Below are 23,288 nucleotides of genomic sequence, written 5' to 3' on the forward strand. Positions count from 1 at the left end.
ATATAGAACCACAAACCTGTTGTCACTCAAATTGATGACTTTTAATTTTTGCATATCTCCCATTTCTTCTGGAAGAGTTTCAAGTTTATTAGAATGGAGGAAAAGCACAGTAACATGCTTCCAGAAGCCAATCTGAAACATCAAAATAATGAGTTCAATAGTAAATAAAGAATTCAAAATATTCAAAAGGAAGTCATGATTTACATTTTATATGTAGATAATTTCATATGATTTAAAAAAAATACTAACCAGTTTTTAAAAAAAGATGTTTCCTTCCCAATTTTTATTGTATTTATGAAGATAAATATTTTATCATTGTACTAAATAAACATTCATGGTTAATTAAACTAGTAAAGGTTCTATTAAAATATTTATATATCAAATGTTAGTATATCTTTTTAGATAGAATCAGCCAAAGAACTGATTTCTCTAAACAAATAGTGAAGTAAAAGATACAAGTTGACCAAAATTGTGGTTTTGTGGCTAAATATGAAATATAAAGTATAGAAAAAGATGAATAAATTATATAACATAAAAATCTAATTTAAGAAACATTATAGTACCTCTGGTGGTAACTGCTGTAAATAATTGTGATCTGCAGCAAAAGTTCTTATATTAGAAAGCTGACCAATGGATGAAGGCAAAGCTTCTATTTCATTGAAACTACAATCCAATTCTTCTATTGAAATGAGTCTGCAATATGAAAATTTTAAGTTTAAATTTTTTCAAGCATACATAATCCAAAATTCTCCAATATTCTTAAATATATATGAATCCTCCAGTTCTTTTATCTTGTTCTTAACAACACATGTTACAATTTTATATTTTTAATCAATAGGGCAGCCCAATATTGACAAAGGATATCAAAGCCTCATTGACTTTACTTTACACATGATCTTGATACTTCTTATACTATGATGGCTCTGAAATTTGCTCATAATATGCAATTTCATTTCCTAATTTTCCCTGGAGAATGTACCCCATAATTTAAAGACTTCTGGTCTTCATAGTGTGAATATACTATTCTGTTGGCTAGTTTCTTCGAGGATTCCCCAAGCAAATCTATTAAAATACAAGCTGTTGATGTCTTGCCTTCAAAAGTCATTTTCAAACATAACTAATAAAGACAAAGAAAAACAATGGAAGAAAAGCCTCTGATTGGGAAATGTTTGCATACTATTGTCTTCTAGTAGAGTTCTCTACCCTAGAGCTGTGAATAAAAGATATTCCATTATCATTCTCCAGGACCTTTGCTGGTCTTTAATCCCTAAAAGTTCAACTTCCTTTTAATAACATCACAATTAACACTGTTTAGTTCTAAGAGACAGAATTTTTTGCTTCCGTTCATTTTGTTTTGCATCAGTGAAAAGTTGGCATCTCTTAAGACAATATACTCAGTTGTGGTCTGTAAGAAACCATGTTATCTGGAGTATTTCTCCTCACTAGCCTCTACCTAGTCCTTGTCTGCGAGTCAACATTTCCTTATAGTCCAGAGGTAACACATTCATATGCCACCTGAAACACATTAAAATGAAACTGAGCAATGTTCAATGAAATACAATGCAACATGGATAAAGTAAATTTGTGTTTTTCTAAAGTCAGTATGTAGCCACAAATCTATCTGAATTTTAAATTACTTTTGGAGAGATGGGACAAAGGGCTGCTTTTTTCTACAGCAGATTTTGCATTTCATCAGACTAGGGTCAAAGGAATTTCACTGCCAGAAGGGCCTTTTTATTCTTTTCTACACAATGCTTCTAAGAAGGAATCAGGTCAAAATATCTCTAGTTTTCTACAAATCACCCTAATAAAATAAGTCCCAATAATATCAAAGTAAGAGAGATCATAAGAGAAATCAAAAAAGGTGGCTTCTGTACTTCTATGCTATGAATAATGTTTCTTCCTCTTCCTCAGGGCTGATTAGTAACTCCTAGAGCAGATCCTATCACTTAAGATAAAGTTGAGAATTATTCTCAATGAGAAAATGATAGTGAATATATGACATAGAGCATCCAAATCTATAACCCATGTCTGTTAAATAGCTAACACTGAAGTCTCTCAACTAAGTCTCTTCATTGAACTTCAGTTCAATGGAACGGAAAGGGAATGCTTTGGAGCAAAATGGCTAAAAAGAGGCAGCGGGGTGGCTCAGTGGATTGAGAGCCAGGCCTGGAGACAAGGAGGTCCTAGGTTCAAATATAAGCTGAGATACTTCCTAGCTATGTGACCCTGGGCAAGTCACTTACCCCCCTTTGCCTAGTCCTTACCACTCTTCTTTCTGCCTTGGAACCCGTATACAGTACTGATTCTAAGACAGAAGGTAAAGGTTTAAAAAATAATTTGAATAAAAAATTATTTTTAAAAATGACTAGGAGAATAGAATTCAGTGCCTACACATCTTTTTCTTAAATTTGATCATTCTCATTCCTAAGAATTATTTTGGGGGCTCAGTGGATCGAGAGCCAGGCCTAGAGATGGGAGGTCCTAGGTTCAAATCTGACCTCAGACACTTCCCAGCTGTGTGACCCTGGGCAAGTCACTTGACCCCCATTGCCTAGCCCTTACCAGTCTTCTGCCTTGGAACCAATACACAGTATTGATTCTATGAAAGAAAGTAAAGGTTTTTTAAAAAAAAAAAGAATTAATTATTCTAATATACAAATATGCATATGTACACATGTACATGTATATTTATATATAAAAATAGTTTTTGTTCAGTCATTTTAAGTTGTGTCTTGGCTCTTCATAACCCCATTTAGGAGATTCTTGGCAAAGATACTGGAATGGTTTGCCATTTCCTTCTCCAGCTCATGTACCAGATGAAGAAACTAAGGTCAATAGGGTTAAATGGCTTGCTCAGGGTTGTTCATATAGTGTCTAAGGCTGGATTTAAACTCAGGTCTTCCTCACTCCAGACTTGGCATTCTATCCACCTAGCTGCCTTTATATATATATATATATATATATATATATATATATATCACAATGATGTTACCTATTTTGTGACTAATGATGTTTATACAGTATGAAATTATTTTATAGACAAATATCATCTGCAATGGGGATAAACTAGAAACCTTCCCAATAAGATCAGGAGTGAAACAAGGATGCCCATTATCACCTCTATTGAGTAGACGAAGATATCACTCTTTGCAGATGATATGATGGTCTACTTATCCTAGAGAATCAAGCAAAAAGCTAATTGAAATAATCAGCAATTTTAGCAAAGTTGCAGGATATAAAATAAACCCACATAAGTCATCAGCATTTCTATATATTTCCAACACATCTCAGCAGCAAGAATTAGAAAGAGAAATACCATTTAAAGTCACCCTAGACAATATAAAATACATAGGAATCTATCTGCCAAGACAAACACAGGAACTATATGAACACAACTACAAAACACTATCCACACAATTAAAACTAGATCGAAACAATTGGAAAAATATCAACGGCTCATGGGTGGGACGAGCTAACATAATAAAAATGACAATCCTACCCAAATTAATTTATTTATTTAGTGCCATACCCATTGAACTACCAAAAATCTTTTTTACTGAATTAGAAAAAAAATAACAAAATTCATTTGAAAGTACAAAAAGAACAAGGATATCCAGTGAAATCATGAAAAAAAAATGCAAAGGAAGGTGGCCTTGTAGTCCCAGACTTCAAACTATACTATAAAGCAATGATCATCAAAACAATTTGGTACTGGCTAAGAGACAGAAAGGAGGATCAGTGGAATAGACTTGGGGTAAATGACCTCAGCAAAACAGTCTATGATAAGCTCAAAGATCCCAGTTTTGGGGACCAAAACCCACTTTTTGATAAAACCTGCTGGAAAAATTGGAAGACAGTATGGGAGAGATTGGGTTTGGATCAACATCTCACACCCTACACCAAGATAAACTCAGAATGGGTGAATGACTTGAACATAAAGAAGGAAACTATAAGTAAATTAGGCAAATACAGAATAGTATACTTATCAGATCTTTGGGAAAGACTTTAAAACCAAGCAAGAGGCGGGGAAAAAAATCACAAAATGCAAAACCAATAATTCTGATTACATCAAATTAAAAAGTTTTTGTACAAACAAAAACTAATGCATCCAAAATTAGAAGGGAAGCAACAAATTGGGAAACAATCTTCATTACAAAGCCTCTGACAAAGGTCTAATTACTCAAATTTATAAAGAGCTAAACCAGCTGTACAAAAAAAATCAAGCCATTCTCCAATTGATAAATAGGCAAGGGACATGAATAGGCAATTTTCAGTTAAAGAAATCAAAACTATTAAAAAGCACATGAAAAAGTGCTCTAAATCTCTTATAATCAGAGAGATGCAAATCAAAACAACTCTGAGGTATCACCTCACACCCAGCAGATTGGCTAACATGACAGCAAAGGAAAGCAGTGAATGCTGGAGGGGATATGGCAAAGTCGGACATTAATGCACTGCTGGTGGAGTTGTGAACTGATCCAACCATTCTGGAGGGCAATTTGGAACTATGCCCAAAGGGCGACAAAAGAATATCTACCCTTTGATCCAGCCATAGCACTGCTGGGTTTGTATGTACCCCAAAGAGATAATAAGGAAAAAGACATGTACAAAAACATGTCTGCACTCTTTGTGGTACAGATGCAGAGTGAGAGGAGCAGAACCAGGAAAACATTGTACACAGAGACTGATACACTGTGGTGCAACCAAATGTAATGGACTTCTCCATTAGTGGCAATGCTGCGATCCTGAACAACTCAGAGGGATTTATGAGAAAGAACACTATCCCATTCAGAGGAAACACTGTGGGAGTAAAAACACCAAAGAAAAACAACTGCTTGAATACAGGGGTCGAAGGGATATGATTGGGGATGTAGATTCTGAATGAACATCCTAGTGCAAACAACAACATAGAAATAGGTTCTGATCAAGGACGCAAGTAATACCCAATGAAATTGCATGTTGGCTGCGGGAAGAGTGGGTGGAGGGAAAGGAGGGAAATAATGTGATTATTGTAACAAAGGAATAATGTTCTAAATTGACTAAATAAACTTATTCAAATGAAAAGATATTTTATAGAAATTAATTTTTTATTTTTAATTTTTTTTATAATTAAAGATGAAAACAAAAAATTAAATACTTAATAGATGCATATCAAAACAAATTCCCGCAATGGCCATGTCTGAAAATGTTATCTCTCAGAATTTTAAATTTATCACCTCTTTGTTAGGAGGTAATGAGTGTTTTATTATCATTCTTTTGAATTCATAGTTTAGCATTGCACTGAGTGCTGTCAAGTTGTTCAAAGTTCTGTTTCTTTATAATGCTGTTTTCATTGGAGAAAATAATCTTCTTCTGCTCACTTGACTTTGTATCAGTTCAGAAATGTTCATAGTTCTCACTAACACATCATGTTGTCAATTCTAATGGCCTATTAATATTCCATCACATTCACATGTCATATGTATTCTGGTCATCCACAATAGGAAGACATCATCTTCAGCATTTGGATACAATGAAAACTGATGATTCAATATTTTTTTACCTTATTCTTCTTTCTTTGGTTTCTTTGTAGTACAGAACCAAGCAGCAACATAGCTGGGAATTCCAAATTGCTTTATAAAAAGCTTGGACCAGACACATGCCCCTCAAATATTTTATAAGACCATTTTATCTATTGGTAAATGGCTATCAGCCTTATAAATTTTTAAAATCCCACAAACATGGATAGAGAACTGCAAAGATGTTTCTTGGAGTTATCTGTTTCCCATCTAATTTAACTAAATTAAATTTCTTTGTGTAAAAACTTTTAAATTGTATATAATCACCAGGGTCCGTTTATTTTTGTGTGATAGCCTCTGGCACTTGTTTAGTCATGATCCACAGATGTGACAACTGCTAATTATGTTACAATATTAAATGAAGGTAATGGGAAGACTGGTGAACAAACTCTAATTAAACACCTAGGTCTATTTCGGGAACTGAAGGATACAAAGACAAAAATGAAACTCTTTAATGCTTGTGGAATTTATGGATATTTTGGAAGATATATCAATCATCAATTTATTAGAATCGCCTGCAATTTTTAACATATTCACGGAGACACATCTTCAAAGACTACATTTTGTTGTACTCAAATACCCCCACACACAATGTTGACATTTATATAGCGCTTTAAGTTTTGCAAAGCACTTCATATAGATTATCTCACTTTATCGTCTTGAGGAAACTGAGGCTTAGAGAAGGGACTGCCAAAAATCATATAACTAGTTAAGTATTTGAAGCAAGATTAAAATGAGCTTCCTGACTCAAAGCCAAGTGCCCTGTCCATTATGATGCACGATCTCAAAAGTAAATAAACCAATAATTCTCAAACTTTTTTTTAAAACTCAGGAACGCTTTATTTCATTCATTTAAAAATAACAATGAATCTATTCCTTGTAAACATAAATAATATTTATAAACATTTTCAAAACACCTAGTTATATATATATGAAATATATAATTATATTTTTAAAAAGTGAGAAAAGAATCGAATATATTACATCTCTACATTAAATTGGTTGTAATAACAATGTTATTGTTTTAGTTGAAAATCAGGCCTGACATAATTAGAGAGCTGGAAAACGAGTAAATATTTTAATAGACAGATAACATCTTACTCTGAAGTTTGTTTTGACCACTTGGAGTCCCCTGAAAGGCCCATGGGGTACTCTCAAGAATACATGGACTATGCTTTGAGAACCAGTGCAACAGCTAATGGGGTCTTATCTTTTTTCACTAATTCAGTCAGATAACAGAATGATGTTGTTTGCTATAGAAAATAATGTACAAAATACTGCCTGTTCCTTTGTCATGTTTTCATCAAGTATATTAATAAAGCAGGCCTAAACAATTTTTAGAGATGAGAAAGTAAGACTATGGGTCAGTGTAAAATTGAGATTTGAACTCTGGACTTCAATCCCCAGAAGTCCTTGCTCCACTTCCCCAGAATGCTTTGAATTCTCACGTGGGCCGAGATCAAGAAGGTATTTAACCTGATTGCAAAAGCTTTTGCGGTCTCTTTTGGACTTCCATTTTGGGGCAGAGGTGGCTCTTTCCATAATGTAGGTGAGGTCTTGTCTAGGCCTCCCTGGCCTAGGCACGTTTTCCTTATCCTGTATTTTCTTTTAATCCTTAACTTTTAATAAACCTCGAAAAAATATAATACTCCTTGCAGAGAGAAATTAATTTCTACCTGCCTCAGTCTCCCCTAAATTTTAACTGTTACATCAGTAATAGCTGATGTCACCTTTTTCCTTCTAGTGGCAGCACCATCTGTCATCTTTTCCATTGTTTTGAAATCTTCCACTTTAAAATGACTTGAAAATCAATCTCTACATGCATTTAAAATTCTATCTCCTTTAGCACAGGCTGTCAGGTTGAACTACTATTATTTCAGTGTTGAATATCATGAAAGTTAATGTATACTATTATTATTTTAAGATTAGTTTCAAAGTTGTAAAACTACATCCAATACAAGTGGTTTTAAAAAAAATGGAGTTAACTATAAGTTTTATAAGTGTAAGAGCATGGCAAACAAAGGGCACCACTAAATAGGAGTATATATTTATTTACCTGCATGTATGAGAGACTATGAACACAAAAACTTACAAAACCATAAAAAAGCAATTAAGAAGAAAAAAGCCTGAAAAGAGCTAAAGAATACAGCTAAACCAGCTCAGCCTAAGGTCCCTTGGAAGTAAAAACAAAAACAAAAACAAACAAAAGAACAGATATGAAATAAAAAAAGACACATCGGCTCTTTTATAATAATATATCTTCATTGGAGAGGTAAAACTAATGTTCATCTGATATATTATATGGAAAATGGTTATGACACTAAGGAAGGGTAAGCACACCTATCAATCAATATGTATGGAATCTCCTTTGATGATGATTTATAAAAACAAATAAATACTGATCTAAAATTATTTAGGGCCTGTTAGATTAAATGAAAGTTCTTTCTAATCTTAATATTGTATGAAAAACTTACCCTCCTATTGAGTCTGGTAAATACATTAACTGGTTTTCATCTATTTTAAGTGTTGTTAATTTCTTTAATAATCCTGTTGAAAAAAGACAGAGAATACTATATAAAATAAAGTTAGTTGTGCTTTTTTTTTTTTAAACATAAAGCACCTTCTAGAAATCAGTAATTATTTTGTATTGGAGTTCTATATCTTGATCAAAATATGAAGCTAAAAATGGAAATGTTTTTCCACTAACATAAATTTTAACATTCAATAATAAAATAAAAAATGCTTGTGGCACATCTGTATAGAAAGTAGGACAATCCATAGAAAATATGTGAAAGAATTCAATAATATTTTACTTGCCAATTAGTAATGATTAGGAAGTAAAATGGAAATAAAGTTTTCAATATATGAGTGAATGAATTCTAATTCATGGAGAGAATGGAAAAGGTCAGGTGTTGAGAACAGTATAGAATGACATATTTAAAGACAAGAAAATTAAAAATTGATACTTGAACTCCTAATATGAACTTCATGGATATCAACCAAAGAATGAAAATAAAATGGACTTTTAATGAGAAGACAAATGTTCATTAGATAGGATTAGAAGAAAATTCTCAATAAAATATAGACTATCAGGAAAGAGAAAACTTGATTTAACTTATGAAATTAAAATAGTAAATTCCAAAATTATTTTTGCTTTTATAAAAAAACAAGAAATTGATGATGCTTTAGACTTTCAATAATATAATTTAATTCAAGAGTTAAATTTAATTCAATTATAAATAAACTTAATTCAAATAAAGAACAGCTATTGTGTCCAAGGCTCTTTCATCTATTCTATTTATATCAATTGTTAGTTTAGGTTATGCTCTCTTTCCAAAATTCCTTGGTAAATTAAGGTTTCAAAAATGAGCTATCAAATAGTTCTCAAAACCAAAGTTCTCAAAAACTACTCTCTATGAAGGAAAATTGTATTTAATATATCTGAGATATAAAAAATACACCCAAAAAGTATAATTTACTTGGATGTTTTTCTTTGATTAGAATAAAACCATTTTCTTTCAAATAAGCCTCAAGAAAATAGCTTTCACTGAAAAGAGGCATTAGAATCAAGGAGCACAATTTAGTTTGATACACTATATTTTAAATTTGTGGAAAATTGATAGCAAAAGAAAAATTTTAATAACTATTTAAAACAAGGAAAAAAAAGATAATTTCAAAAACCAGATATATCTCAACTATACCTTGTTTTGAGATTTTTATATGGACATTATAATCAAAGAATCAATAAAACTTTTTAAAGTAAAATAAATAGTATTTAAGATCATTTTGGAAAAAAGCTAATAAGGCATTCAACTTCATCGTCAGAGTTTACTAATCCCCATTTATATTCTGGGAAGGAAAATACGAATCTCTAGAGATGAGCAAAGCATTAAGAACTAAAAAAAAAATCAAAGGAAATGTATGTCAAGTGCTTTGCAAAATCTAAAGTGCTAAATAAATTCTAATAATTACTATTACTGATACCACACTCTTCTCTTAACATAGAGATCTTTTCCTATACTTGAACTCCTTCCCTTGAGAATGGGAAATGTGATCTGGTTTTTACTCATTTTCATGTTAACTACACAAATATTGTAAGGAAACATGTACTAAATGCATTTTCTTTTCAGTTCCTGCAGGAATGATACTACCATGGACAGGACAAAAGGAAACCAGTGATGGTAATGTCAAAAAAGGAGGTAAATAAAAAATGGAAATGGAAATCTCATTAAAAAAATTAAAGCAAGTTTCCTGCTATGGAAATAGAAATAATTCACCTAAAAAGAAATTAAAATATAGACAGTACATATGATTTTATTTTAGTAAAAGATGAATATGCCAGTTAGTAGGCAATACAAACCAATAGATTCTGGCAGTTGTTGAAGTGAATTGCTAGACAGTAGCAGGTCTTGAAGGCTTTCACAACCTGAAATTCCTTCTTCAACCGTGTCAATGTTGTTCTTTGAAACATCCAAGTAAGTTAATTGCTTCAAACTACCAATCAACTATGAATGAAAAAGAATTGAATAATTTGAAATCTGATCCACAAATAAAGTGGTGAGAAAAGTTGGCATCAAAATGAAATCTTAAAAACCAGAATTAATTTCAAGAGAAATTTAAATAATTTTTCCCTGAAAAAGGCTATTGACATATTTTTAAAACAGCCATAAAAAACATAAAAAATATACAAAGGACAAAAAAGAGGACTCAAAATCAAACAAATTATATACCACACATACAAACAGCTCTTATTTATCTGCTTTTGTTTTTCATCTCTTCTATGTATTTTTGTTATTTCATGGATAATTTCCTACCAGATACCCACATAATGCCATGCCACAATCTGCCTCCATAACTCTTTCCCTTCCTTCTTGTCCTTCCTAATGAAAAATGTGACCATTACTAACATTTCAAAGAATAGAAAGATTCACAATTTTCAGCCAAAGCAGGCTAGCAAATTTTTATCTGGAAATTAAAATATTATTCTTAACCCACTTGTGGACCAAGACTGTATACTTTATAATATTTGGTGAAAATTAGGATGGGCTCTTCCCAGAAACTGCCCAGAAGAAGGCAGACTGCTACATAACAGTAAAAGGGATGTATGTGGCCTTTTGGGCTCTGGGAATGTATTAACCTGTCAAATGAAAGGCAGCAAAATGAAAAAGTCCTGTCCTTAGAACAAGATTTGAGTCTTTTTGAGGGCATCTTGTAAGCAGTCAGGATAACAGAGAAACTCAGAAGCTGCTTATTTTAATATCAGATTACTTAACCTCGCTTTTTTTTTTGTATCATGTGAAAAAAACTCAATTGTTCATTCATCTATTTATAGCATTCATTTTAAAAATTAATTTAAACTTTGAAATGATCTAAAAAACTCTTATGTTCCATCTTAGAATACATGTTGTGCATTGATTGGTTCAAAGACAGAAGATGGTAAAGGCCACACAGTTCACTTTAAAGGACCTGACGAGAGTCACATAGCTAGGAAGTGTCCAAGGGCAGATATGGTGGGGATACAAGCCAAGGCCGCTGAGGAAAGCAGTCCTGCTGGCCGGAGATGGCTGGCAAGGGCCCAACCGAGATTGCTCTCGGCCAGAGGTCGTCATTAAACCCACCTCGCTCTGAGAGCAAAGCCCTTGTGACAGCAAGCCTGAACGTGCTGAACCACCCCCCAAGGATGCAGAACACGTTAGCCACCGCCGTTCCTCAAAGGACTTGTCTGTGACAGCCAGCCTGGCCCTTCTCATCACCTTCCTGCGGGAAAGTGACACGCCCAGAATGCTGTAATCATTGCTCTCTCCGAGTCTTTCTGCCACAGCCAAGGAAGACCGCAGCCCCCACCATGGGCAGGCCCTGCCCTTCCTTCTCTCTCAGATCCAATCACGCATCCCCAGACTCCCGGGCCTCTGACCCACCTCGCTCCCCAATAGCTCTACCAATCTGCTCCTTGCTCCTTTGGCCTCCGTCATATTCCCCCACGGATGCTCATCTTGGCCACCACAAAGAGAGGTGCTTGTTTTGGAGCCTGTACAGGATCTTTTCCATTTCCACTGATCTCCCTGGGAAACAGACCCAGCAGTGGCATTGCTGGGTCTATGAATATACAGTTTTGTAGTTCTTTGGGCACACATCCCAATTTTTCTCTGAAAGGGCGGGACCATCAGAGTTCACAGTTCTACCCACAGTGTATTAGTGTCCCTATACCATTCATTTTTTAAAATTCTGAGCTCCAAAAGTCCTCCATTACTCTGCCACCATCCATTGAGATGGGTAATATATAAATTACATGTAAAGTCATGCAAAACAAGTATGCTTCATGGGGGCAGCTGGGTGACTCGGTGGACTGAGTGACAGCCAGGCCTAGAGACAGGAGGTCCTAGGTTCAAATCTGGCCTTAGACACTTCCTAAGTGTGTGACCCTGGGCAAGTCACCTCACCCCAATTGCCTAGCCCTTTCCTCTCTTCTGCTGTGGGAAACAACATGTAGTATTGATTCTAAGACAGTAGGGAAGGGTTAAAAAAAAAAGTATGCTTAAATCTGTCTTCAGATGTCTTCAATTCTCTTTCAGGGTTTTTATTTTTATTTTTTTATATATTTATTTTTTATCCTGGTATCTTTAAAACTGTCTTGGATCTTGTCCTATAAAATATATTATATATTTATTTATTTTTTATTTTTTTATATATTATTTTTTATCCTGGTATCTTTAAAACTGTCTTGGATCTTGTCCTAAACTCAGCAGCTAATTCTGTCACAGTTGACTATCACTGCCGTATCACTGTGACTATGTAAAATGTTCTTTTGGTTCTTCTCACTTTTGTAACAGTTCATAAAAGTCTTCCCAGGTTTATCTGAAACCTTGCTCGATCATCACACAACAGTCTTCCACCAAATCCCATTAAAACATTCTCCAATTAGTGGGCATACTCTAATTGAGCAAGTTTCAAATTCATATGATTTCTTAAAGACAAATTCAGGGAATGTAACCAGGAAGGTAAAGTAATCATGAATGACAAAAGAAATGCAAGTTGATAAGTGTTCAAAAATGTAGTGAATAACGGTTCTGGGTTACAAAAATCTCATAGCATGGGCATGGAATGCTTTTGTATGCAGCAAACATAAATAATAAAAAGAAGAAGTAATGGGGCACCTAATTGAATAAGATGAGAGGTCCTGGGTTCAGTCTGGCCTCAGACATTTCTTAGTTGTCTGACCCTGGGCAAATCACTGAACCCAATTGTCGAGCCTTTACCACTGTGCTACCTTGGAATGGCTACTTACTATCAATTTTAAGACAGACGGTATGGGTTTTTTTTTTTAAATGAAATTTAAAAACCAGCATAAATTAAAATAACTTCAGATACATACCCCTGGAATAAAAGTCAGTCTATTACCATCCATCCAAAATTCTTTTAACCCATTAAGTTGTTCAAGTACTTCAGGCTGTTTGAAAGAAAAAAATATTCAAATAAACATGAGAAATATTTGGAAAACTTTTAGAACATTTCAGGGGCAAAGTGGCACAATGGTTAGGAAGCCAGTATTACTGGTCCTTTATTGAAAAGATGGATATTTCAGCATTCCAAGAAGGAATAATATAAATTAAAATTTGGGCCTGGGATACAAGCATATCATGTTCAATTAAATATATCTATTTGGTTTGAGTATGAGGTGTGTGAGGAGAAATGACAAATAAGATTAGAAAGATAGGTCGGGATCAGACTGTAGACTGTCCTGATGGTTACATGGATGGATGTATATTCCTAACATGGGTATAGTGTCTATCTCAGAGGAATCAAACATGCCAATGATCTTCCCATGCAGGAAAACTATTAAAGTATGATTTGGAAACATTTAATGAAATAAAAATATAATAAAATATAGATAGTGTTCATTTCTAAATAAGATAGTTGAATTCCTGATCATTCTTTACATGGAACTTCATTTGCTCATTTTAATTTTGGGGTCCTAGTTCCTTCAAAATTTTCCATTTTTCCTTATCGAATATTCTATCTTAGGTCGTTTGAAAAATGTATGAATACTTTTATCCAAATTTGCAGGACTTATTAAGGCTAAGATTTTCATCATAATAAAAAGAACAGAGAAAACAATGTAATTATTTTTTAAACTTATATTTATTTAAGCAAGTATTTGCTCATAGGGTGATTTTAATATTTATGATTAATTTATAATATATTACAATAAGATACTAAATGATTAAAATTTTATTTAAAATTATTTGATTTTTAAATTATAAATATAATTTAGTTTTAACTTACCACTTCTGTGAATTCATTACTTCCCAAATCCAATCTTTCCAGCTGAGTCAGTCTATTCATGGTTCTGAGTGAACAGATTAAAAAAGAATTACTATAAAAGTAATTGCATTTAAATGTTTAGCATTCTGATAGATTATTAAAATCAGCAGTGTTCTGCAATGGATAGAGATAACACTTAATGTGCAAGTCACTTTATTTCTCAATTCCCCAGGCTGATCACCAAGACTTAAAGATATGTAATTTTAATATTTGATTACAAAGTTCAATGAAATCATTAATTGTTTCTATGATTTGTTCTTTAACCAACCAATTTTAGAGAATCATATTAATTTCCAATTAATTTTTGATTTGCCTCTCCATGTACTCTTACTATTTATAATTTTTATTATGATCTGAAAAAGTTGCATTATTTCTGTTTTTGCTTTTGTTTACAATACTTTTATGCCCTAGTACATGATCAATCTTTGTGAATATACCATGTGCTGCTGAGAAGGTATATTCCTTTTGTTCCTATTTTTCTCTGAAACTCCAATTTTTCTAGGATTTCATTCACATCTCTTATCTCATTCTTACTTATTTTTTGGTTTGATTTATTTAGATTTGATAGAGGGAGGTTCAGGTCCCCCACTAGTGTAGTTTTACTATCTATTTCCCCCTTAAGCTCCAATAGTTTCACTTTAAAAAATCTGTATAAGGGGTGCAGCTAGGTGCAAAGTGGAAAAAGCACCAGGCCTGGAGGCAGGAGGTCCTGAGTTCAACTTTGACCTCAGACCCTGTTTGACCCTAGGCAAATAACTTACTTGCCCTACTGCCTAGCATTGAGACCATTACACATTATTGATTCTAAGATGGAAGGTAAGGGTTAAAAAAAAAAGAGAGACAATGTCTACACATGTGTATATATAAGATCCAAAAGGGAGAAAACCTTAGACAAGACAAGATTATTGTTGATTTTTTGGTAAACCTTAATGTACCTTAAAATGTGAATTATCAAAAGTTGTTGATCAACTAGGAGAGACATAATTCATGGTATTCCTTTGCAAGGATGAAGGAGGAAGAAACAGTACCAATGCAACAAGCCAAAATAAGTATTACTATTTACTTTTATCCTGCTTTTTGGAGGTGGGAGAGAAGTTAAGTAGCAAATCAAAAGCTACTCTGTTTCTTCAGCTAAACTCTCGTTGCTGCCTCTTATTCATTCTCCTCATTATCTTCTAAAATAAAGCAATATGATTTCCATACTCATCCTTCAAGTAAACCTCCTGTCTTGTTTCCAATCCTCTCTTAATTGCAAAATCTAAAGGCTTATCTCAATCCGCATCCTATCTGACCTCTTCTACAGTAGTTTTACACTATTGACAATCTTCTCCAAGGTTCAACGATCATCTCTATACAGTTTCTAGAACAGTACACTGGTACTGGCACATGGTATTACTATGCCAGCTTATTATTGTGGCTTGCACTCCTAATGTTGTGTTATGCAAAATTTAGAGATGATTAACGTCTTTAGAGTTTCACTCATGTCATCGTTGCACTATGCAAACTGATATCAATAAATCTATGAAATATTTATTGACCATTGAAGCAAAATAAAAATACAAGTCTGGTGACAAAGAAGATAAGAGATCTTTGCAATCTTTTTATCAGAGCAATAAGAAGTTCATCTAACATGAAACTTACAAAATTCTGATCTCTAATACAATTATACATTGAGTAGCCTTTACAAAACTCTGGACTACAGAGTATAAACTCCTTTAGAGTAAGGGATTTAAATCCATGTGCAAAATAAGCCCTAAAAAAATCTGAAGAATGAATGAAAATTAAGATCTATCAAGTTTAAAAAGAATAAGAATTGAGAAGTAGAAGCACAGATTGTAGACAGTTAGGGAGGCAAATACACTGAAGTGGAAGAAAATTTGGAAATACAGAAGTAAAAAGCAATAATATTAAAAGATAACATGATCTCTATATAAGCTTCTGATCCAGAGATAAAAGTATAATGCTTATCAAAAAAAGAAGGAAAAATTCTATTAAAGATTCTAAAAAAAAAATCATGTACAAAAATGTTACTAGCTACTTTTTTAATAATAGCAAATAAGTGGAAATTAAGAGGATGCTCATTGATTAGGGAATTATAGTGTGAATTATTGTGTGATAGAATACTAAAGAGCTGGAAGAAATGGATGAACAGTTCCAGAGAAACCTCTAATGACTTGTATGAACTGATACATCATTAGGTAAGGGGAAGGAGAGAAAAAAATTCATACAAAATAAAAAAGAACAACTCTGAAAAATTAAGAACTGACCAATGCAGAGATTAACCATGATTACAAAGAAAAAAAGGTGAAGCCCAATATCAGAATGGGACACATTTTGGGATACAGTAAGAATTGTTTTGATTGGCAATGTTTATTTTTAACAATGGTTTTGTTTTACTTTGCTTCACCCATGTGGTAGGAAGCAGGGTTGGGAATGACAAAAAGTTTGACAATTGAAAAAGAATGTTAATTTTAAAAAGGATTAAAAAAAAGAACTCACATAAATTTTAGTGGTATATCTTTACTTACTTTGGCAACATTTTTAACTGGTTTTCTCTAAGTTCCAAAATCTGAAGTTTTGTTAACCTATTAAATTAAAAAAAAAAAAAAGATTAATCCCCAAATCTGGTTACTACATAACAATGAGCGTACATAATGACTAAATTAAAGCTGTACTATCATATAAATAGAGCAAACATTTATCATAAATTCATTATGTGCCATATGCTTACTAAATGAAAAATTTTTTGTGTTAACTACAAGTTATGCTAAACAGGGAACAAAAAGGTTGTATAAGCTAATAACCTTAATAGCTTGAGGAACAAATATAATTAATATAATTAATAATACGTTCAAGGCAATATAAGAATAGCTATCTATTTGAGGACCGCCTTTTCTCATTGTTCATTCTTTTCACTCCTTTGTTTAAATTTCAAAGTTTCTCGAAATTCTGGTCTTTTCATCAGGAATGCAAAGAGGTCCTCTCTTTCATTAAAGATCCAATTTTTTTTTCTCACATTGCTAGTTAAATTATTTTTGCCCATTAAATCCTCTGTTCCTTTAAAGTGGTGGCTATTAAATTTTGTGTGATCCTTGCTGTGGCTCCTTGGAACTTAAATTCATTCCTCTGGCTGCTTACAGAAGTCTTTCTAAACAGCATGCACTAGATTTTAACTATAATGTTCCTGGGGCTTTTCATTAGGAAGTTTCTTTAAGGAGGTGACTATTGGATTCTATTTCCACAATCACTTTTGGTTTAAAAAGATCAGGAAAATTATTTATTAGGATTTTTTGAAATATGATATTTAGGCTCTTTTTTTGGCCATGGAAAACAGATAGACCAATGATTCTAAATTTTTTTCTCCTCCATCTGTTTCCTGTGTCAGTTGTTTTTGCTATGAAATGTTGTATTTTCTTCTATTTTTCCATCCCTTTGACTTTGTTTAAATTTTTTGTTGTTATTGTTTCATGGACTGACATGCCTTTGGGAATTATAGACATGGCTCCTCTTTTGGAAATGAGACCACTGGACCAGAGATATCCTTTGAAATTCCTTCTAGGGACAGCTATGTAGCACAATAGAAAAGAGTGCCAGGTCTGGAGTTGGGGGGATCTGGCTTCAAATCTAACCTTGATGATACCTCCTAGCTAAGTGGCTCTTGCCTAGACCATGACCCTCTTTTGCCCCTGGAACTGATGGTCACTTTCAATTATAAGATAGAAGGCAAGGGTTGTTAAAAAAAAATTGTTGCTAACATAGAAGGTAAGGGTTTAAAAAAAAAAGCAATTATATTCTAAAGAACTATAAAGGAACAATCAATGAGAAAACTGATTCTTTAACAGAGAGGCAGATAGAGTCTGCATAAGTAGAATATGGCATAAATTGTTAGGCATAGTCCTTCCTTTTGATTTGGTTTGTCTTAAGAAGATATTATTTGCTATTACAAGATAATTTATCAATAAAAGGAAGAGGTAACTGAAAATAGTATGAAAACAAAAGCTACCTATACTACTTTAAAATATACTGACTGGAAATAATTGATTAATAATGAAGACATTTCCCAAATAGCTTTTTCTGTATACTGTGAAGATCAGGTTTGGCTGTCTCCTGATTTTAACAATGAAGATATTTAGCTCTTCCTTTATTGTGAAGATTAAATTGTAATCCTGGGTCTATTTAGATTTTAATCCCCAAAGTGTTAACTCAGTATTTAAAGCAGATATTCTCATTTAACTACAAAAAGGTGTTAACTAACTACAAAGGTGAACTAAACAAAAAAGGTTAAACCTTTTGTGGTTGGTTAACACCTTAGTGTTAGTAAAGATCAAAATCAATACCAAAACAGAATAATAAAGATGAGATCAACATGGATTGTGTACAATTGTGACAACACCAAACTGAACTATTTTTTTAAAATGCTGATTACTAAAATGGGAAGCAAAAAAAGAACAGAAACTGACATACTGTCATAATTTATTTAGGAAAATTAATTTATATGAATCAATGGAACAATAAAGACAATTATAGAGTCAATAAAATGATTTATTCAGCAAATAATTTAATATAATTTAACTAACTAAAATACCTTTATAAAATGTGACAAAGAATGATGATTCTTACTAGATATATGATCCAAGAACCAATTTTCTAGCCTTTACTTTTCTTCTGTCTTAAAATTGATACTTACTATCAATTATATAGGCAGAAGGTAAGGATTAAAAAAAGAATGTTATAAGATTATACATTTTAGTACCTAAAAACAAACAAAAAAGACAAAAGAAAAGTGGAGGGAATAAATAAGTTTACAGAAAGCTGGATAAGACATCCAATTAAGCCAGCTTATGAGTTTTCAAAAACAGGCAAATGAAAGAAAAAAGAAAATCCATCAAAATTTATATAATTATATATATTCTTTAACTTTTAACCCTAGAATCTAGTCCCAACTCCATTCTTGACTCAATAGGTGAACATCATTTCCTCCTTGAACCTCAGTTTCTCTATCAGTGAAATAAGAACAAGAGGATAAAATGAGAATAAAATGGCAAGTTGTGATTATAATTATAAGGCAACCAATGAGGATCATTAAGAATGGTTGTGTTAGGATAGCTGTTGGGAAGGCAAAGAACAGTGTGCAAAGAAATGATTGGAAAAATATCATATCTGCCACTTGAAAAAACACTTTATGGGTAGTCTGAGAACAACCTTTGGTATAGATATAAAATGAAACTAATCATATTTTTAAAGTTATGAATATTACCAAAATCAGAGGCAGAGTCAAGATGGCGACGTAGAAGCAGCAAAAGTTCAGATCTCTGAATACCCTTTCTTACCAATCAAACAATAAATGCTCCTACGGAACTGAAAATCAAACCTAACAACAAGACAGAGCCAAGGAACCCTCCTGCTGGACTCAATTCAAAAGGTACATCCCCCAAAAGCCAGAATTCAAGAATATTCAGGTTTAAGGGGAAGGCAGAGAAGGAAGGTCCCAGGACCCCTCAACCCCCGCCCCCCCACCTAGATCGCTAAGCCTCCAGAGGCAGCAGGAACCTCTGGGTGGGGAAAGGCGCTGGTCTGGAGGATGTACCTTGTGGGCAGGTCTGTGCCAGGCTCAGAGTGCTCACAGGCAGTGGGGACGGATCTGGAGAGTGAGTGCAGAGCTGACAGCCTGTTCACAGAGGAGGTGACCCTCCATTACTGCTCCAGCCTTCCAGGAGGATTTGGCCTCAGAGCACATCCAGCCCAACCCAGCTGAACTTAATCCCATCAAAAGTCTTCAGAGGGCGGGAAGCCCAAGCTCCAATACCCCTTCCCCAGAGAGTGCTGGACTTTAATCCAATCAAAAGCCTTCAGAGGACTGGGAAGCTCAAACTCCAACACCCCTCCCCCACAGACTGCACAGAGAGATCTCCTGACAAAGCTCCAAGAGGGGAGACCGAAAGAAAACCCCAAAACCAAAAAAATGAGAACAAGAGCACAGACAAATACAAGGAATAAAGAGGAGGTAAATATGAGCAAACAACAGAAAAAGAAAAAAGAAATTACAATCAACAGCTTTTATACAGGCAACAAAGAGCAAACGGAACAGAGGAAAAGGGATCATCAAATAATAAATCAAAAATCCCAGCAAAATGGATACAGGCTTTGGAAGAACTCAAAATGCAATTCAAAGAAATGCAAAATGGCATAATGGAAAGAGTACTGAAATTGGAATAGGAGTCCTTTTCAAATCCATCTAAGATGCGGGATTGGAGAAATTAAATATTAAATAAATTCCACTCTCAGTGTATCCATCTGTGAAATGGTGATATAGTTGAATCTTATAATTTATTAAGTCCCATTGCAACTCTAAGATTCTACAATCTTAATATTTAGACTATATAATCTGGCAATATATATTAAAAGTAATTAACACTGGAGTTTTTTATTGTAATTTACTTAGGAAAACTGTCAAAAGAATTTACAATGTAATCAAACTAAAGAAGAAATAGTCAAAAAGAAAATTAATTTAATAAATAAAATTGAAAAGACAATCAAAAGAATTAACAAAGATACTTCTATTACTACATGTACTTAGAAAACTGAAATGTATATAAAATGCAACTTACCTGCCAAAATTGGCTGGCAAGAACTCAAGGAAAGCATCATTCAGATACAGCTGAGTTAGGTTTAACAGTTGAGAAAATCCATCAGGAAGTCTGCATGAAAAACAAAATCTTCAATTTAATTCTTGTGCAAGGTTTTAATGTGATTTTTTTTATATTAATGTCAACAGGATTTTTAAAAAACATGTGATATTGATCTGCATATTTTTAATTCTTCTATCTGTATCCCCTAGTTGAAGACTTTGTCGTAATCTACTAATAAAAACATATACACATTTAAATGATGTTTAACATGACAAATTTTCTTATTGATTTTAATAATACTAAAGTTATACCAAGTACCCATCTGTAATAATTCAGGGCAAATTTAAAACAAATTCCACAGATAATCTCTAAACTTTACTTTTGAAAGATCAGGCTTAACTTCTTCTACCAAAGCAGAACAAAACCATTCCATGTTTTTAAAGATTGATAAAAACAAAAAATTATCCATGTAGGGAAAATTGATAGCTGAAAAGTAATGTGGCATGGCAGATAAAAAGATCCAGTCCTCCTGCAGTTCCCTGAATTCAACATCCCCTGACTGATACATACTAGCTATATGTCCACTAGTAATTTCTTGTCACCTTTCAGTATCCCTTAAATTCTCAATCAATCCAACAATATGTATTTATTAAACCCCTATTATATACCAGATGCTAGAGATACAATAGACCTTAAACATATCAATGCAATGACTGAAAGAATCCCTACTTCTAATTTGGTGAAGGGAATAGGAACATATACAAAACTTATTGATAACAAATACAAGGTGGTTATGGAGGGAGAATGTGAGTAGTTGGGGAGATTAAGAAAGGCTTCATATGCAGAAGATGTTATATGAGCGGTATCCTCAAGAAAAAGAGGTATTAAGTAAAGTAGAAGTAGAGAGGAAGAACCTTCCAAACATAGGGGTTAGAAAATGAAATTCTGTGTGAGAGCAACAGAGATAAGGACAATGTAGTAAGATCATAGAGTATAAGAAAGTGAATAATATACAATGAAATCAGAAAGACATAACAGGCAGGGACATCTAGGTAGCTCAGTGAATAGAGCTGAAAATCCTGGATTCAAATCTGGCCCTCAAATACCTCCTTAATGGTGGGACCCTGGGCAAGTAACTTCACACAACTGCTGAACCCTTATTGCTCTACTCAATATCAATTCTAAGACAGAAGGGGAAAAAGGAAGGAGGAAGGGAAGTAAGGAGGGAAGAAGAGAAGAGAGGGAGGGAGAAAAGAAGGAAGAATAGGAGGAAGGGCTTGCAGCAGGTTGTGAATGGCATTCGAAGGCAAAAAGAGTTCTTATTTTAACTTAGAAGTAACAGAAAGCCGGTGGAGAGTGTTAAATAGAATAGCAAAGTAAGATAAGGTATTGAGGAAAATTGTTTTGGTAGAAGTCTTGGAAAAATATTGAAGAGGAGAAACTTGAAGCAGCGAAAGCAACACAGAAGCCATTGCAGTAATCTAGGCATGAGGTGATGAGGGTGTGAACTAAGGTAGAGGCTGTGTGAGTAGAAAGAAGGGGCTTGGTTGAAAGAGAAATTGATAGGGAAAGAAATGACAAAATCTGACAAATGTTTAGATATTCAGGAAAGAAAAGGGAAAGCTAAAGTTGAGAACTTTGGAAATGGAAGAATGGTAGTGCACTCAAGAGAAACAGAAACTTTGGAAGAGAGATACTTTTCAGTGCAAAGGAGCTTTCTTTGGGATATGTTGAACTTGAAGTGTCTCTGGGAAATCTACTTAGAAATATACAAGAGATAGCTGGTAACTCAGGATTAAAGTTGAGGCAAGAAACTGGGCTGGATAATAGATCTTTTAGTTGTCTGTGTGGAGATGATCATTAAACCCATAAGACCACCAAAAGAATGTGTGTAGAGACATGAGTGAAGGGCCTATGGGTTGGGTAATATCTATAGTTAGAGGGCATAATATAAAAAAATTAGATTGCAAAAGATACTGAGTAATCACATAGGGTAAAAGCAAACCAAGAGAGCAGTGTCATAAAAACTCAGAGAGGAACAAGCACCTAGAAAGAGGTGATCAAAAGGATTAAATGAGCAAAACAGTCAAGAATGAGGTCTTCAAATCTGGCCTCAGACACTTCCCAACTGTGTGACCCAGGGCAAGTCTCTTAACCCCCATTGCCTAGCACTTACCACTCTTCGGCCTTAGAATCAATATTGATTCTAAGACGGAAGGTAAGAGTTTTTATTAAAAAAAAAAAAGAATGAGGACTAAGGAAAGACCACCAGATTTAGTATTAAGAGATCATTGATAACTTTGGAGAAAACAATTTCAGTTCATTCTCTGAAATCAGAGGCAAAGAGGAGATAAGGCAATAAGTACAGGCAATTTCAAAAAGTTTGGGAAGGAAATAAAGATATATAATGAGAGCTTTGAGAGATAATAAGGTCTAAAGTAAAGGATTTAAGGGGTTAAGAGTATCTGAAAGCAGTTGGGAAAGAATCAAGAGAAAGATGATTGAAAATTAATGGAAGAGGACAGTATGTGGGTAGAATGATTGCAGATGAAATCAACTACAGAAAGCAAAAAGGGTATAAATAAATTGCCCAGGTGTATCTGTAGAGGAAATTTACTCTGAATTCCTCATATTGATGATACCACAGGTTTGGATCACTAAGGGTATCATCTGTCTTGACAAATATAAAGAAAGATTACTAAGAAACAAACATACTCAAATACAGAAATAATATATCACCAAATATACAATGATTTTAAAATCTAAGTACGTAGGA

The 23,288-nt window shown here is 33.6% G+C and overlaps 1 protein-coding gene across 6 annotated transcripts in view; it reads right to left on the reverse strand.

Moving 5' to 3' along the window:
* The window catches only part of ERBIN (erbb2 interacting protein), a 171,382-nt gene that overhangs the window by 42,260 nt on the left and 105,834 nt on the right, over positions 1–23,288 (reverse strand). For all 6 annotated transcript variants that reach the window (XM_056824851.1, XM_056824850.1, XM_056824848.1 and 3 more), the window contains exons 6-13: positions 20,492–20,581; positions 16,412–16,468; positions 13,845–13,908; positions 12,934–13,008; positions 9,922–10,066; positions 8,036–8,108; positions 564–693; positions 17–132 (exon numbers count right to left, since the gene is read on the reverse strand). In XM_056824851.1, coding sequence (XP_056680829.1) covers positions 17–132; positions 564–693; positions 8,036–8,108; positions 9,922–10,066; positions 12,934–13,008; positions 13,845–13,908; positions 16,412–16,468; positions 20,492–20,581 — 750 coding nt within the window. The remainder of the gene's footprint in view (positions 1–16; positions 133–563; positions 694–8,035; positions 8,109–9,921; positions 10,067–12,933; positions 13,009–13,844; positions 13,909–16,411; positions 16,469–20,491; positions 20,582–23,288) is intronic.

This window comes from Monodelphis domestica, chromosome 3 (genome assembly GCF_027887165.1).
Source record: "Monodelphis domestica isolate mMonDom1 chromosome 3, mMonDom1.pri, whole genome shotgun sequence".
Classification (NCBI taxonomy): Eukaryota; Metazoa; Chordata; class Mammalia; order Didelphimorphia; family Didelphidae; genus Monodelphis; species Monodelphis domestica.